This window comes from Eufriesea mexicana, unplaced genomic scaffold (genome assembly GCF_001483705.2).
Source record: "Eufriesea mexicana isolate 0111107269 unplaced genomic scaffold, ASM148370v2 scaffold100, whole genome shotgun sequence".
NCBI classification, from domain to species: Eukaryota; Metazoa; Arthropoda; class Insecta; order Hymenoptera; family Apidae; genus Eufriesea; species Eufriesea mexicana.
The window spans coordinates 1,084,934-1,100,922 of NW_016908280.1; the positions used below are offsets into that span (position 1 = coordinate 1,084,934).

Consider the following 15,989-nt stretch of genomic DNA (forward strand, 5'->3'; position numbering starts at 1 on the left):
GTCCAAAGTGGTAAGGTTAATGCACGTAACTACAGATGATATGAATATCGTGGCATCCTTTGGGTGGGGCATTTATAATTTTATACATTGTCCTTTATTCAAAAGCATGATAGGTTCAAAATATAATATAGGTTATGTACAATCTCGATTTATGGAGATCAAGTAAAGCGATCAATTTCGCTGAATACTTATATTTAAATGACAACTTGACGTTAATGGTCTATTGAATTAACCCTTTTAGTGCCGAACGACGATATATCGTCGTTTGCTACACTTGCGAAAAGTGCCGACGATATATCGTTGCGTATACGACGGCGCCTTATTCTTCGCATTGCGAGAAAGTTTTATCTCAAAATAAATTTATAAAACGTTATAAACGGTTTAATTCATTCCAAAAGAATTTAAAAGATTGTTTTTTGGTTTAACTTTTTGTTATATTCTATGCTGGTTGGTGTCGAGGCTCTGTATACACTAGAGCAATAAGGTAGAAACTCGACGCGGGATAGTTTCTTGGTACCGCAATCACTATATGTTTATGATAGTGTAGTGGGTGTAAGAACTGTGCTCTTTCAATTAGGTATAGTAACGATTCGTCAAATTCGTCCGGTTATCTTCGCATAGGCACCCGTTTTTCGCTCGGCACTAAAAGGGTTAATAAACAAAATCTGATATTGTATTAAGTCGTTTATAAAGTTCAAATTGTTATTCGTGAATTTACATAATATATGTAATAAACATTATTGTCTATGTAATTAAAAATTCTATTTAGCACAGTAACAGATTATCAAACTCAATCTTTTTTTTTATATTGGTGTTAAATATATTCTAGTGATATATGTATCACTTCATATTTATTCGTATTTTATAAAACATTTATTGTTCTTTTTAATAGATCATAAACTAAAGATTAAAAGCAACATATATGTCACATATTTCCATGTTCTCTTTCCTATTATCTAATTACAACTAATAGGTTATAATGTATTGTAATTTGATAAAACGTCGTCCGATTTAGTTTGACAAGACTAGATGAGTCAAAAAATAAACCGAATTCCCACTTTTTCTTTTCATTTAGTCCACAGTTTACGATGCTATCAATGCATCAGCACAAACAACTCGCATCCCTTCCAATGCAACGAAATTCTCTCCAGCGACATCGATATCGAACCACAGCCTTGTGATGCTGTTTTCGGGGCGCAGTATTGCGTGAAGCACATAGGCCGATTTGAGGGTAAAACAATATCGGCAGTTCAGGTTACATATCACGGGAAGGGAAATCGGTTGCTAAATTTAGTATTTTCAAACGAAAACTAACCTTAAATCATATAGTAACAACAACGCTATATCAATTTATCGAAGCATGCGGAAGCAATCAGAGCACGATCAATAATCATCTCGATCTGATTTGGTTTTTAGGTGACTAACATACTTTAAGTCACATTTCTATGTAGGGATGCATTAGTTTATAAGTAATATTCGATGTGTAACGACAAAAGATTTACTTTTTATTATTGAACTTATAATAAAAACTAATTTGATATTAAAGTATTATACTTGTACTTTGAGAACTTGTCGTTAGATGTTGAAAAATGTGCTGGGTAAATTAATATACGTCATATTGATTGTAACATGAAATAAATCTATAAATTTACGCGTACAATAACAAACGCTATAATCGGTTCTTTTCCAATCGATTAAGCGACTAGTCTGGATTGCTACCAATGTACATCGGAAGAAGAACTGTCTTGTGGAGATAGCAGTTTGGTTCTAAGTACCTTACAACCAGCGAACTGCAGTCATGTATACGATGCACGGTATTGCATCAAATCGATTGGACGATTCGGAGGTTCATATATTGTATTTTGGGTGTTCTTGGTGTCGAGTGTGCACCAGTAGATTCTCCTTATTTCTGTTACACGAGGATATTGCTTTCTTCAAATTTTCTATCAAAATGTAAACAACAAATTTTAACAAAAAGTAATATTTCATACATGCCGTTTAGTAACTCCATAAAAAATAAATAACTAGGGACTATACCGCATGCTGCTTTGCTAAGCACGCTACTTCCTTAACATCTCTCATCCTTCATACAAATGCATGCTACTATTTTTGTGTGAGCCAATATTTTTTAATTTTCATTAATAAGATAAAACACAATCTTTTCCTCTATATGTTGAGATAGGTGGAATAGGCACGAAGCGGTTTTGTTCTGCATTGGATCAGGGGAACTATTGCGACTACGTTAATCAACAGGGTGACCAGCTAACATATCGAACCTGCATCTTCACTTGTACCGGCGACGGATGTAATCCAGCAGCTATTATGAAACCAAGTATCATATGGATGGTATCGATTGGATCATTATTAGCTTATAAATTATTCCTCGAGAGGTAGATATTTTCGTAACAGAAAATTTTGCTGAATGCACGTTGTATGCATATAGGGTGAATATAAGAATTATTATTTAACATCTTATCCGTCCTTGATGTGTTAACACGAAGTGATATGAATGTTAATTTGCGATGTACTTTGAGGGAACAATTTGCATTCCATTTATTTTTTTATTATAACATATTACTGTAATAATACCGATGTGCCTTACTTTTTTAATAACATAAACAGAGGTACATGTTAGTTACCAAAATAGTGTTAACACATTTTATAGTACATATACAAATTTTATAACTTAATTTTGGAATTATATTTAGGCTTATATTGCGTAATCATAGATTTAATATTCCTCACCGACTGTCTCATTGCAAATACGCTTATATTTGTTTAAAATAGTCGTATTTTGCATAACACAAAAGTATATTCTAGTATCTAGAATTTATCACTAGGTTTTAATCAATACATTTTTAATACGAATTACGAATAAGATATGTATCCCAAAACCGAATTGTAGTAACATTATGTTTCCATCCGTACACAACCTTTAAGCTTGTATACTTGTACGGAATTATTTTTTTTACCTTGTTTTTTATTAATTTAACGAGGATCTAGATTAACTACTTCTGTATATTTTTATACAAAATCGTTTTATATTCTTTGAACATTGTAGATACAAAAACTTATGTTTTTTTCTTCAGACTTTGTTCTTTAAACATTTAAGCGGTCAATTATGTAATTGAACTTAGAAATTAAGGAAATTATTGTATGAATCACAAGATAATATAAATACGATCGAATGCTTTGTTCTTTATTTTCATCGAATGAGATGTCTCCCACTCGTACATACACGTATTCGTTTTTCTGCGTATAAATATAATATGATATAGTCGATCAACTGCTGATAACAATTGTTTCACGACGATCCGCAATAAGGTACTTGCACGTTCTTTGGTATATCCATGTTTATACAGCAAACGGTACATAGGATAGCACTCTCCAATACGACGATACACGTTTATTTAATGTTTGCCAAGCAAAAGACTTTTGTCGAGTAATACAAAGTTATAAGATTGCGAGACTGATTGCTAGCAAAGCGGCTTTCATGATAAAAATTTTTGGAAAAAATGTATATTGTCATGCAAGCCTCATCATATAAAAGTTTCTATAATCGTGAAACAAAAAGAACGCACACACAGGCTAATATCGATATCTAATTATGATACCTGGCGACTAACGCAATACATTGTCTATGTTGTATAATAACACAATGATTAATGATTCCTATCTGTACGTATGGCTGTGTTTAAAATATTGAAGGAAACACAGAGTGAAACATTTCAGAATGATACTTTTTCATCATGCTACAAGCAATGATCAATTCTTATGGAGCAGATTGAAAATTCATTATCATTTAATGAGAATATAATGATGATATTTTTTGTCTTTGATGTCATTCTTCTCTTTTTTCTATTTTCTTTTTATTATGATAATTGATGTGCGCTGAACACAAGCATATTATATATATTAGTCGTTAGAATGTTCACTCAAGTTTTTTCTTTTCTTTTTTTTACATTTTGTTGCTTGAAATTACAACTATATATCGTATGAAAAATACATATATGTATATGTATAAACAGTGTATATAAACCATTACTAAATCTGATCGCTATTAAGCAATAATAGAATTTTTTGTGACTAACAATTTTTCCCCAGTTTGTTGGTCCTAGAAATGTATAATTTGACACACATATATATATCAGCGTTACTTCGTGTATATATATATATATATAATAATATGAATAAAAGTGAATAAAAAGTTGCTATAGTATTTTTTATCTATAACAATCGGTGTAATACACTTCTTGTTTTTTCTTTCTTAATTAATGATTCGTGATCATAGTGTTTATTCATTTTTCTTTTTTTTTCTAATTGATAAAATTTCTACTATGCATATACATTAAGTTCTATCTACTTATCTGTATAAAAGAAGTATCAGCCTAAGGTTTGAAACCATTTGTAGTGTACAATAAATAACATCACCGCCATGCGTTCGCTAAAAAATTATATTGCCACTGATACCATGGCAGTGAATGTGGCAGTAATCAATACACTCGACAATACCAAGTAGCTTAGATTTAACAAGCTAATACACCATCGTTATATGTTACGTACGAAGAAAAAAAAAAAGAAAAGCGAGTCATATACGAAATAGAACACAATATTAGCTTTAAATTACATGATCAATTAATGTATAGTCATTCTAACAGAATTCATAAATATCGCCGACTATCGACATCAAGAAATAATCATTCGTTAATTATTATACAAAATGAGTCAAACAATAAATACGATCATAAATATCATTAAAATAATAATAAATCTATTGTATGAAAATGAAAGAAACAATATTACAGAAAATTCATCGAATTATCTTTTTCGATTTTCATTTTTAAGAAATCTCGAGTTTAATTATTAATTATTATTATTAGTCCTTGCATCTTGTGTTATTTTCAAATCTCCGAATGATGTTTATTTTATTGCGTTCATAATATTCTCTTTACAACTCCTAAATATCTCTGCATTTATCTATCACTCTATGTACGACAATTCTATATAGAACGAATCGCATACGTGCGTATGCACAAGGCAGGTACAATTCTTCATGTACTGAACATTTAATACTTCGTCCAAGTTTTGTATCTTTATACCAAGCTGATCTTTCTCCTTCACTATGGTTACATATATAATTTATATAAAAATCAATTCCTAAAAAGAAGGAAAAGTTCGAACAATCAGTAATATTTATACATCTACATTTTGGTGTGCAAAGGAACGTGTTCAACTTCACATGACAAAAAAAGAACATCATTTGTGAAACATGTGAAAATTGCATAATGAAACATCATATCTAGGAGAAGTATCAACATTTTATATAGACAAAAACTCGTCTGTATAGTGAAGGCAATAGTGTAAATCACAATCATTGTTCGTCTTTTTGTTCAGTTTCTCTACAGCAGAACAAGTTTTTGAACTGCATCCTAAAGAAATTGACTAAATTATTGTTGCTTCATTGCTGCGTTTTCTTTCAACAACGGTACAAGATTACCACGCGAAATTGTAAAATGAGAAATTAACATATAGAGAAATGAGAAATGCTATAAAAATTAATCGTATATCGTTCATAAAATACACTAATGAGAGTTGTATAACTGTGTTAATATATTATCAGTATATAACCAGCATAAGTTTCCAGTCCATAAAGTTCCTCGAACACTTTTAAATACTCTTTTACACATTTTTTTTTCTTTTTTTTTTCTTTTTTTTTTGTGCAGACTTTGTCAAAAGCTTAGGCATTTAAGTTGCCATGAACAATACACAAATGCATTATTGGTTCGTTAAGTACCATGTTTTTCATACAACTAGCAACAAAGCTACAAGGAATTTTGTTTGGCGCATATGTTAAGGACCCCTTAAAAATTTTTATTAATGCTGAAGTTTGCGAACTTGTTCCTCTAGTTCTTTCACACGCAACTGACTGTTCGCGAGCTGCCTTCGTACCAATCTTAATTCATCAGTCTGGCGAGCGAATGCCAATCTCAGTTCCGCCTCATTATTAGGAATATCTACATTTTCTAGGACCTTATTATCATTTAGTGGAGTAGAAATTATATTTTTCTGCAAAACGTGTTGATTAGTAGGATGTGAAAATGTCATAAAAACTTTAAAAAAAAGGGAATAACAGTTTTACCTGTAACACAACATTGCCGAATTTTTGTTGCAATTGTTGAAACTTGGTGCTCTGATTACTAGACGTTTTTTGACTTTTTTCTGACATATCGTGAAACTCAATGGGCCTGTAATCTGGAACAGTCTCGGCAGACAAAAAAGCAAATTTCTTTTTATTATTCAAATCGGTTGTCGGTGGAATTTGTGGTGGCTTGTACACTCGTGGTTTGTGCGTGGTAATGCTGCCACCTGTTGATATTTAAGCAATAAAATTAAGTAACAAGTACAAAGAAAAAATGTAAGATAAAGTGAAAAGTTCAATGATCATACCAGTCTTCAAAGAAATTAAAATTGGTGGGCTATTCATGCCATTTATCCAGTCCTTAGCCGATAAAGCCGGACAAGTGCCTATAGTGTCGGGATACAAGTCCTCTTGGAATTGATCGCTCTAGAAAGTGAAAGTCCTTGGTAATTATATCGAATAATTAAATTCATTTGATTTAACTTTATATATTTTAATACATTCACCTTTCGAGGAACTATCATGGCTATCGGCTCACACATCCCACGAGTTGCATGCAATTTATAAAATCTAAACACTTCACAAATAGCTGTGTTGATACCTCTTTTTGGCATTACACCTAATCCTCTTTGAGGATTTCCAGATATGAATTGACTAAGGTAATGCATCCAAGGACTCTCATTTACAACCTCGTAATACCGAATATTACCATCACCCTGTAATAAGCAAATATAAAACATGGATTCTAATTAAAATATTTATGTAACAGTTTTTTAATATACTTCTTTACCTTTCCCGCCAAGTACACCATATTAGTGTCATTATCATAATATGGAAAAACTACTCCACTAGAGGAATCAATAGTTTCACATATTAATGGTGTACTCAAATCATGCTGACTCCAAATAGCATACTGTCTGTCAGAATATCGACTGAAACCTGTCGTAAGAAGACGTCCAGAGCTACCAAGAAAAACCACTTTACTAGCTTTTGTTCCAGCATGGCAGACTCCTTCCTATTCAACGAGTGATTATTACAAATGTTTATTCAAATAAATTTGAAGGAAATAGATTCAAGATAGATCAAAGTAATTAGTTTATACGTACAGAGACCGTGATACCAGATCTTGCATCGAAAACCCTCAATTTCTTATCCTTGCATGTCGTTGCCAACAGATTTCCGTGACGATTCAATGATATACTATAGATCACATCAGGGTGTCTATCGATCACATTAACGGCCTCTCCTCTATTTATATCCCATACTATAACAAGATGATCAAAGCCAGCACTGAATAGTATGTTCTCGGCAACAGGGTTCCATTCTATGTACGCAACGCGACGTTTGTGCCCTTGCAACTCCACCAACCACTCGGTCAAATTTCGTGACAATCCACCATCAGGAATGTGCCACAATTTTATCTGAAGATGGAATTGATAATAAAAAATATTACAAAATGAAATTGCAGAGAGTATATTTTAATATGACGAAGTTTTATACTATATAAAGGAACTCTCAAATCTTAGAAGAAACAAAGGCAATAAAAGAAAAATATGGGCTGAATTAGGATTCAGTTCCATAGATAATGAATCATAGGCTTATAGATGAATACCATAGCGTCTATGATTTAGATGCTCGTGATAGCAATTTATCACGATAATAGGTTATTTACTTAACACGACGAAATATTGTTTTTCATTAGACTCAACTTATTTCCTTAAAAGTTGAAATTTACAACAAGAGACCACAGTGTAAAAATTATAATCTATTTCTTTATCTGTTCATAAAATTTTATCTACCTAACACTATAAGTAATCATCCCTCCAATGAATAAAATTTCGTCTATTATTTTAACCAACGATTCATAAAACTAGGAACGTGATCGTACAGTGCAGTCGTCGGAACAGGAAGCAATGATATTATCGTTGAACGGATTCCACTTGATGTCCAGAACCGGTCCAGTGTGTCCAGTCACTCTGCTAGCGTTAAAATCCAACCTACCCGTCTGAAAAAATAAAAAAGTCTCAACCACAATAAGCCATTAATTAAACGATTCAATAATCTTATTCAATAAATCATTAAATTGTATTCTTATCCCTATGCATTTCATCGTCTTCGACTATCCATTAAAGAATAACTTTCTTTTAATAGCATTCGATATCCACGCTATTTGCGTTGATGTATAATTCAATAAGCGGGCGTCCACGATAAACCAACCTTGCTGATATACTATCAAGCTATCAAAAGACGTTAGTTCGTGTGCGTAACAAGAATAGCGAATCGATAACCCGATAAGCTAGATAACTCACGCGATCGAGCGGCAAAACCAGGAACGCCCCGCCGCCTGCCACTTCAGTCACGATGGCGAGAAACTTGGGATTCACGGCGCAGAACTGTGAGTCGTGGGCGTTCTTTGTGATCTTGATATTGTCGTAGCATTTCTCCCGTTTGGCTGGTGCACCATAAACGTGACGAAATTTGCTGCTCCGAACGCCACGAAACCACAACTGAAAAATTAATATATGATTAGTATCGATAAGACAGGAAACCTCACAAAACTCAACAAACAACAATCTGAACTAACAAATCTGAAATTTGAAGGAAGATCGTCCTAAATCTAAAATCTAGATGGAAATTTCAGTTTCAGGCTTTTAATAAACTATACTTTTAATTTTACCATATCATGATTTCAGGATTCCTTTTCAGACCTACTTACGTTTTCAATTTTTAAAATACTCTATTAATTCCTAGATAAGATACAACATTTAATAAGATGATAAGATAAAGTAATATTCTAATCGTATGAAAACGAAATTAGGTTTGAGAAAATCTATCTGGTAAGACTGACTTAAAGAATAGAGTAACACGTGTCCAAAAAGATTACTCAAGAGGACATTTTTAATTGCTCCTACAAATCATGCAACCACATCGCCAGCTCTTAAGTAGATGCTGATGATAGAACGTGTAAAGTCACTTTGCCATGGCGTTGATAGGTCGATGAACTTAAGACGAGAATAACCATCCTTCGAAGCAGATCTTGAAGCTAACCTTGAGGTGTCTGAGCACCCTTTCCTGAGGATCAATCTCGGCCAATTTTCGAGTACCATCATTCAAACAATCTGATTAAAAATTTGCTCATGCTTCAATCTGATTATGAGGGAATATCAAACTTCTTCGAACTACATTGTGTGATTTCTATTACCATATCTTGTAAAACAAACAGGAAAATCACGTTTCTAGGATATTCTTCGAAGACTATTAATCGAAAGCTAAATGCTGAAAAAATAACTTATCTTTGGTTAGTTTTGCCACAGATTTAACCGAACGTATCGTTCATTAACCACGTGATCTAATGATTACTACGAGGATCGTTACCAACCTTACAGTTCATCCAATTACCTTTAAACAGCGTGCACGGCGTTAAATTGAGATCGACTCGGTCGTTTCTGATCGCTCGAATTCATCGTTAACGACGCTCTGACGAACGATTACCCGCACCAAGGTCAATAGCACGACGAGCAGAACGTATTTATGCGTTTCTGAGACTCTCTCCAGCTCAGAAACCGTGAAGAAGAAAGTTTCGTGGAACAAGGTGGTCCGAATGTGTTACCAAGTCAAATCAAATGCCTCTGATATCATTATCGAAAAGTTCGATTTATATCGAAACTACGAGCAAACGATACTTTATTCTCTGAATGATTCTTTTTCTCTAAAATCTGTTGGAATTAAAGAAGAAGTTACAAAGATGTTCAATATCTCTAACAGATCAACTTAAGATGATACAAATCTTTGATCTCAACTGTCAGTTGCAATTTTTCGGTGTCAGAATTCTCTTGAGGTTAAAAACATCGGAAAGAATGTTCGATACCTTATAGATTAATGAAAGACTGTAAATCTTTAATTTTTAAACACAAATTTTTAATCTTCGACATCTTTCACTATCAAGGAAAAATATTTTGCAAAACTAAGCAATTAAAAAGATCCGCAATTCATTGTTAGTAAGTAATAACGATGTAAGAGATCAACTATGTTCCGACGACCGAATCTCGTTTGCGCGCGCATAAAATCAACGTGATGTGAAATCTTTGAAGTTAGTCGCGCGTGGTGCGCGTGGCAGGCAACGTAGCGTGGTGAGACAGAGCAAATTATGCGACTTTTTCTTGCAATAACCGAAGAAAATACACGTCGAACGGTCTCACGTTCCGGTCCCTGCGAAATTCTAACCGTAAGCCTTGATCGCAGGCACGGGCACGATTAACGGTACGCCTCTGCATCATTTTTCGTCATTTTTATACACGTCACTACCACCACAGCGTATCGAGGACAATGAAGATGTATTCGCGTGACATTTTACGAGTTTAAAAGATCACTTTTATGTACATACATCGATGCGATTGTGGCGTATGGAGGATGACAAAAGATTATTCTCATAATATTTTTATGAGTTTCAATGTCGAAAGCATAGTCGGTACTTTTGATGCAGCATCGAACCGTTAGATGGGAGGTTCTTTATCTTTTATGCCGCATGATTCATGAATTTATCGGATTATCATACTAATAAGTTGATTATTACCAAGAATACATTTTATCTTTGACTTTCATAGATGCACTGAATCCTGTTTATTGAATGAAGGATTTAAAATGGTTGGTAAAATGAAATAACGATTTGCAAAATGAGATGTAATAGGGTCACGAATAGTGTATTAGTAATGAGGAAAAAAGTATTAGCCTGTGAGATAAATTCTAATAGACCCTTGCTATGACACACGTAAGTAACTACAAAATTTTCAGATTAGTGCTTCAGATATATAAATAGGTTTATCGACAAAAATTGAGTATAATTATGTACTTCTAATATCAGTTTTTAATACATTTTAAATTATCTTTATTGGGTCATGAAACTCTAATTTTTCTTCCATTAACCAAAGAGATAAAGTAGGAGAGAAAATGATCTTCAAGAATGAACGAAAGTAGCATAGATCAATCCAATAAACAATACAAACGACAGAAATTGAAAACACGATTGGTATTTATTTGTGAGGTTAGAAAAGATCGATCGACGGTATCAGAATTATCACAGTAATTGGAACCGCTCGTCACCTCGATTTTACTATTTGCATGTTCGTCAAGAATGATCAGCTAATTTAACCGAATCGATCGTGTTTCGCGAATAATAATTGCGTGGTGTGTTAACGACAATTAGGGTCATAGGAGTGCTATACGCGCGTGCGATAGTAATCGCGCCTGTCTAGTCACAATGCCATCAAAATATTACGAGTATCCTGAAATGTAGAAAGATATAATTAAATCACAAAATCATGGAATAGAGTATGTAAAATTTATAATACAAAATTTTAATCCTTTATTTGATCATGCAATAATCAAACAAAATATCTTTTGTACACGATGAAACAATGACACAATTAGACAACCGAATCTAAAAGAAAGAGAAAGAGAAGACAGAAACTGAATACGAGTATGTACATGTGTGGTGCATCGTGCGGAAAGAGTACAAAAATATCTCGATTCGTTGTGCCATTTCTTCTACAACCTTTCTCTCGTGACAATTCTGAGAGACTACGGTACAAAATAGAGACAAACTACTGTTTACTCAGCACACTCAAAAGTTCAAACGATATAGTCGTAGAAAACAATCGAAATTGTTCTCGATAGTTGGAGGTCTGATAAGGATCAAGTATACTTGAGCAGTAAGTCATAATAGAATTTAGAAAAGGTGAACTTACATATATTACTGAAATAAATGAATCTAAAACAGGAAATTGAAAGAGCTGAAATTTCAATACTGTAATCGAAATATTAATGCCAAGAATCAAAATTTTATTTTATTCTATTTGGGAACAGATTAACAATTAATTTGTTAAACAAAACTTTACTTGACACGAGGTTATATTACTTTCTAAAATAATTAGAAACGATAACGTCCGTATTAGAAAAATTGCAACAGAGTTTAATTATTTTCTTCTAATATACATTGAATTCTCAAATGCAATTGTTAAAAAGCAGATTAAATTACAATATGGAGCAAAAAAATTTATTAAAATTCCTTTGACTAAAGGAATTGTTTATTTAAAAAATTGCTACACTAGAGCTAGAAAGATCAATTCTACCGCACTGTATATTTTATATGTGCTATTCATTAGTGATGGAAGAAAAATGTCAGCATTGGTAAACATCGGATCAGATAGAACAGTAATACGACACTTGTACTCGTTTTTCATTGATTATTATAACTGAGAAGACAGCACCTTGGCGTGCGAAATTCGTAGAACTTTGTTTCTTCTTCTGCGTTCTAGATTCATCCCTTGTGGTATCGATCTACGAGTAAGGTTCACCAATAAAACCTGTGTTTTTAGAGCTTCAACATGACCGTGGTATATATATCGTGGTACTTCGTACCGTAGATACTTATAAAAATTGATCTACCTTCGTATTATATGGCCACCAAAAATCATTATGAACTTTTGTCACGCGTTCTTCTTTCGAAATATACTGAAAATCTAAATTGAATACTTTCAAAAAATTCCGAACTTCAAGATCTATCAGGAAGTTTATAAAAGTTCATAAACTAATTAACTAATTGTTAATTAGTATTTCACTTTCATTGATTATCTTCATTGATAAATATTATTAAAATTCGTAACGCTTTCACCCGAATGAAGTTCAGATTTTCCTCTATCTAAAACATTAATAAATCGATTTTTAAAATACTCAAAAATATATTTAAGAAACAGTGGCGCAAATTAAAGTTAAGAAAGAACCTTAAAATATTTCATTTCTTATAAAGTACTGGTATAATTTTCTCAACGTTAAAATTGATCTCTTTTAACCTCTCCGATTAAGAAATACTTTCCGATATTTGCCATTAAATATACTTCCGTATAAAAGAAAAATGAAAAGAAGAATGGGATGTCCCGTACATTAACTTTCACCCCGTGCATTTGAACGAGATCTCGTCTGAAGCATTGTGTGAACGACAGCGCCACGAAATATTTCACTCAAGATGGTTAACACGCGAGAAGATTAGACACCCTCTCGAACATCGATACCACGTGACATCAAATTACCGGGAATGCTTGTGTTCGGTCAGAGAAAAAATAAGTGAAAGAATCGATCGTGAAACACCGAAAGCACTCACCTGTTTATCCTTGGTCATTTCTGATACTAATCGAGCTCAGGTAGCTGGTACACGTGCGCGGTGAGACGATGGTCGCCGACAGTGCACAACAGGAACGTAGTAATTGGACAAGCCAGGACCCATGCATGTGAAGGAGAGGATATTCAACTACTTCGAAACTTCGCGCTCGTAGGCGAGCGACTGCACAAGCGGAGACAAGATTTTCCCGCTTTACTGGAAGAAACAAAAAGGGAACCACACGAGGCTCGTCTAATTACGTGATCATCGAATCAGACGCGAGTCATTAGGGTCACCGAGTCGTAACCATACATATCATACAATACACGTCTTTCTATGCTAATTTCTGTTTTTTCTGTCTCATTAAATAGTATACTTGTTTTGTAGCATGGCGAGGAATTGCGAAAACTGAAAATAATCGTTCTCAAAGAAATTAATTCTCACGATGAGTCATGAAGTGCGACGGGGGAAAACAAAAGTTACATCGACAAATAGCGCGGAAATAATTGTGGCTTTTATTTTATGTTGCAATAATTGTAATCGTGCAATCGGTTGCTTTTCATTAAACAATAGTTTTCTGCCGGTTTAATCCAGGTTGAAACGTGAGAAATTGGCTGTTTCTTGAGGAGAGAGAGTGATGTGGAAGATTTTTAAGAATAGCGGCTGATGTTCGGTATTGATCACGCGCCGTATGAATATTCGATCGTTGCTTTAGGAACTAATTTCGTCGAGCGAATAATTTTTTGCATTACGTTGGGCTTACGTCACGCTTCGAGATCAATGTCGCTTCACCGATCTTTAAAAGGGGAAGGATGACGAAAGGTATGTCGACAAGGACGATTTTGTGATTCTTGACGAAGCTTCTATTAAGTTGGTATGAAAATAACGATTCTTCTAGAACCTCCATATCGTAATTAAAAAGAGGCTTCTACAATAACAATTTTTCCTAATTTCTAAAGTCACTGATGTATGTACGAGATACACAACTATTTTAGTATGACATAATACTATGAGATAAAAAGAAAACATTGCAAATAAACTATATATATATATATATACATATACAAAAAAAAGAAAATAGGAATACTATATATCCTAAGTTGGCCAAGAAGTAATGTCAGTATTTTTGGTATAGAATGGTATCCATTCTCTTTAAAACGGAGAGAGTTTTATTGAATTCTAACCTATAACTTTCTACCATCGTAAGTTGTATAATCCTAATTAACACATTATTATATTCGATACGTTAAAGATACCGTATTATACAAAAAAACAAAGGAATACCATTTACTGTAAAAATCCGATATTACTTATTAGCCAATCTAATATTTATATACACAAAAAATTCCTTAAATTTATTTAAATTACAATTTTTCAGCTACGAAAGAAAGAAACTGCCGTTATTTCTGTACCAACCTAATACTTGAGCGGTCGAGGCAACAACCTATTCTTTTCCGTAAGCGTCAGCTCCGAGAAAGAAAGAAAGAAGCAGGAACAGAAGAAGAGGAAAAAAAGGCACGCGTTCGTAACGTTACTCGGTCGCGGCTAATGCGCACTTCTTGTGATCGCGGCTTTTAAACAGATTCGATAAGCAATATCGACCAAAACGATCGGTGACATCTGAGCCAGTAAATTCGACGAATCGCCTTTTCTTTATCGTTTGTTATCGTCGCAATCCAGCATGCTTTAACGCGCCTCTGACTTCCGTCCTCCAGTTTGCTCAAACAAGAGAAGAAAAGGAAAAAACGAGCGACTCCCGTGGCGTAATTTCTACACGCCCGCATGTGTTTTAATCGCATCTAGACGAGACGCATGCACATAGACGAAGAACAAAGGGTGTCTTAAAAACTCACCGCGTGACTAATGTAGTTTTTTCTCTTCCTTTTCCTTTTAATTATATACGTATATCTTATATATTTACCCAGCATAATTACCTGGTCTTTTCGGTTAATGTATCTCTACTCCATTTTTTATATGCATGTAATGACTATGAAATTGATAATCCATGCTTTCAAACTTTGATTTACATATCGAGGTAGAATCAAAAGAAACGATACGCCTGGTTCAAGATTATAATGTAACCAAAAAAGGTAGTCGGTACTATGTACATACTTTCTTTTTCATCTTCAGCCCTTTCAAAAATGAATTTCTTAAAATTATTCCTGATTAAAATAGATCGACATTTATAAGTATATAAAAGAAAGAAAGAAGAAAAAAGACACAAATTCCCACAATCTCGTATCGTATAAAGAACTCCTGACAATTCGAGTGCGCAGTCACGCGACGTAGATTCATTGAGACAAGCTCCGGCGCGAAAGAAGTGGCGCGTGTATACCTATGAACGTGGCGGAGTTCCAGACGCGCGCGTTAGATCGCGAAAGTCGCCAAGCCAGCACTGACTTCTGCTAGCCACGATTTTATGGCGGCGACCAGCCGAGTATATCACGTGGCACAAGCTTGTCGGTGCGTGTTTTAATGCAGCGACGTAACGTTTTATGCGAACGCGTATGCTGCTACGCGTTGTCACTGCTCCGTTGTCATTGCTTACCGTAGACCTAAACTGCTTTGTGTCACTGGCATACGTAGGCGGTTCGAGAAAGAGAGAGAATCAGGATACACGCAGAATCACAAGCTTAATCAAAACCAGCTAAGGATTCGAGCATATAACATGCAATTAGCGTGCTTGTGCATTCAGCT

The 15,989-nt window shown here is 34.0% G+C and overlaps 2 protein-coding genes across 5 annotated transcripts in view; one reads left to right on the plus strand and one right to left on the minus strand.

Moving 5' to 3' along the window:
- The window catches only part of bou (glycosylphosphatidylinositol anchored membrane protein boudin), a 2,901-nt gene extending 503 nt beyond the window's left edge, over positions 1-2,398 (plus strand). Inside the window, exons 2-4 of the mRNA XM_017910391.1 lie at positions 1,055-1,231; positions 1,700-1,846; positions 2,183-2,398. Coding sequence (XP_017765880.1) covers positions 1,055-1,231; positions 1,700-1,846; positions 2,183-2,394 — 536 coding nt within the window. The 3' untranslated portion in view covers positions 2,395-2,398. The remainder of the gene's footprint in view (positions 1-1,054; positions 1,232-1,699; positions 1,847-2,182) is intronic.
- Positions 2,399-4,855: 2,457 nt separating this feature from the next.
- The window catches only part of LOC108554996 (coronin-2B), a 13,785-nt gene continuing 2,651 nt past the window's right edge, over positions 4,856-15,989 (minus strand). For all 4 annotated transcript variants that reach the window (XM_017910472.1, XM_017910471.1, XM_017910469.1 and 1 more), the window contains exons 4-11: positions 8,449-8,646; positions 8,028-8,144; positions 7,246-7,560; positions 6,930-7,154; positions 6,646-6,855; positions 6,448-6,565; positions 6,140-6,366; positions 4,856-6,066 (exon numbers count right to left, since the gene is read on the minus strand). In XM_017910472.1, the coding sequence (XP_017765961.1) occupies positions 5,875-6,066; positions 6,140-6,366; positions 6,448-6,565; positions 6,646-6,855; positions 6,930-7,154; positions 7,246-7,560; positions 8,028-8,144; positions 8,449-8,646 (1,602 nt within the window). In that variant the 3' untranslated portion in view covers positions 4,856-5,874. The remainder of the gene's footprint in view (positions 6,067-6,139; positions 6,367-6,447; positions 6,566-6,645; positions 6,856-6,929; positions 7,155-7,245; positions 7,561-8,027; positions 8,145-8,448; positions 8,647-15,989) is intronic.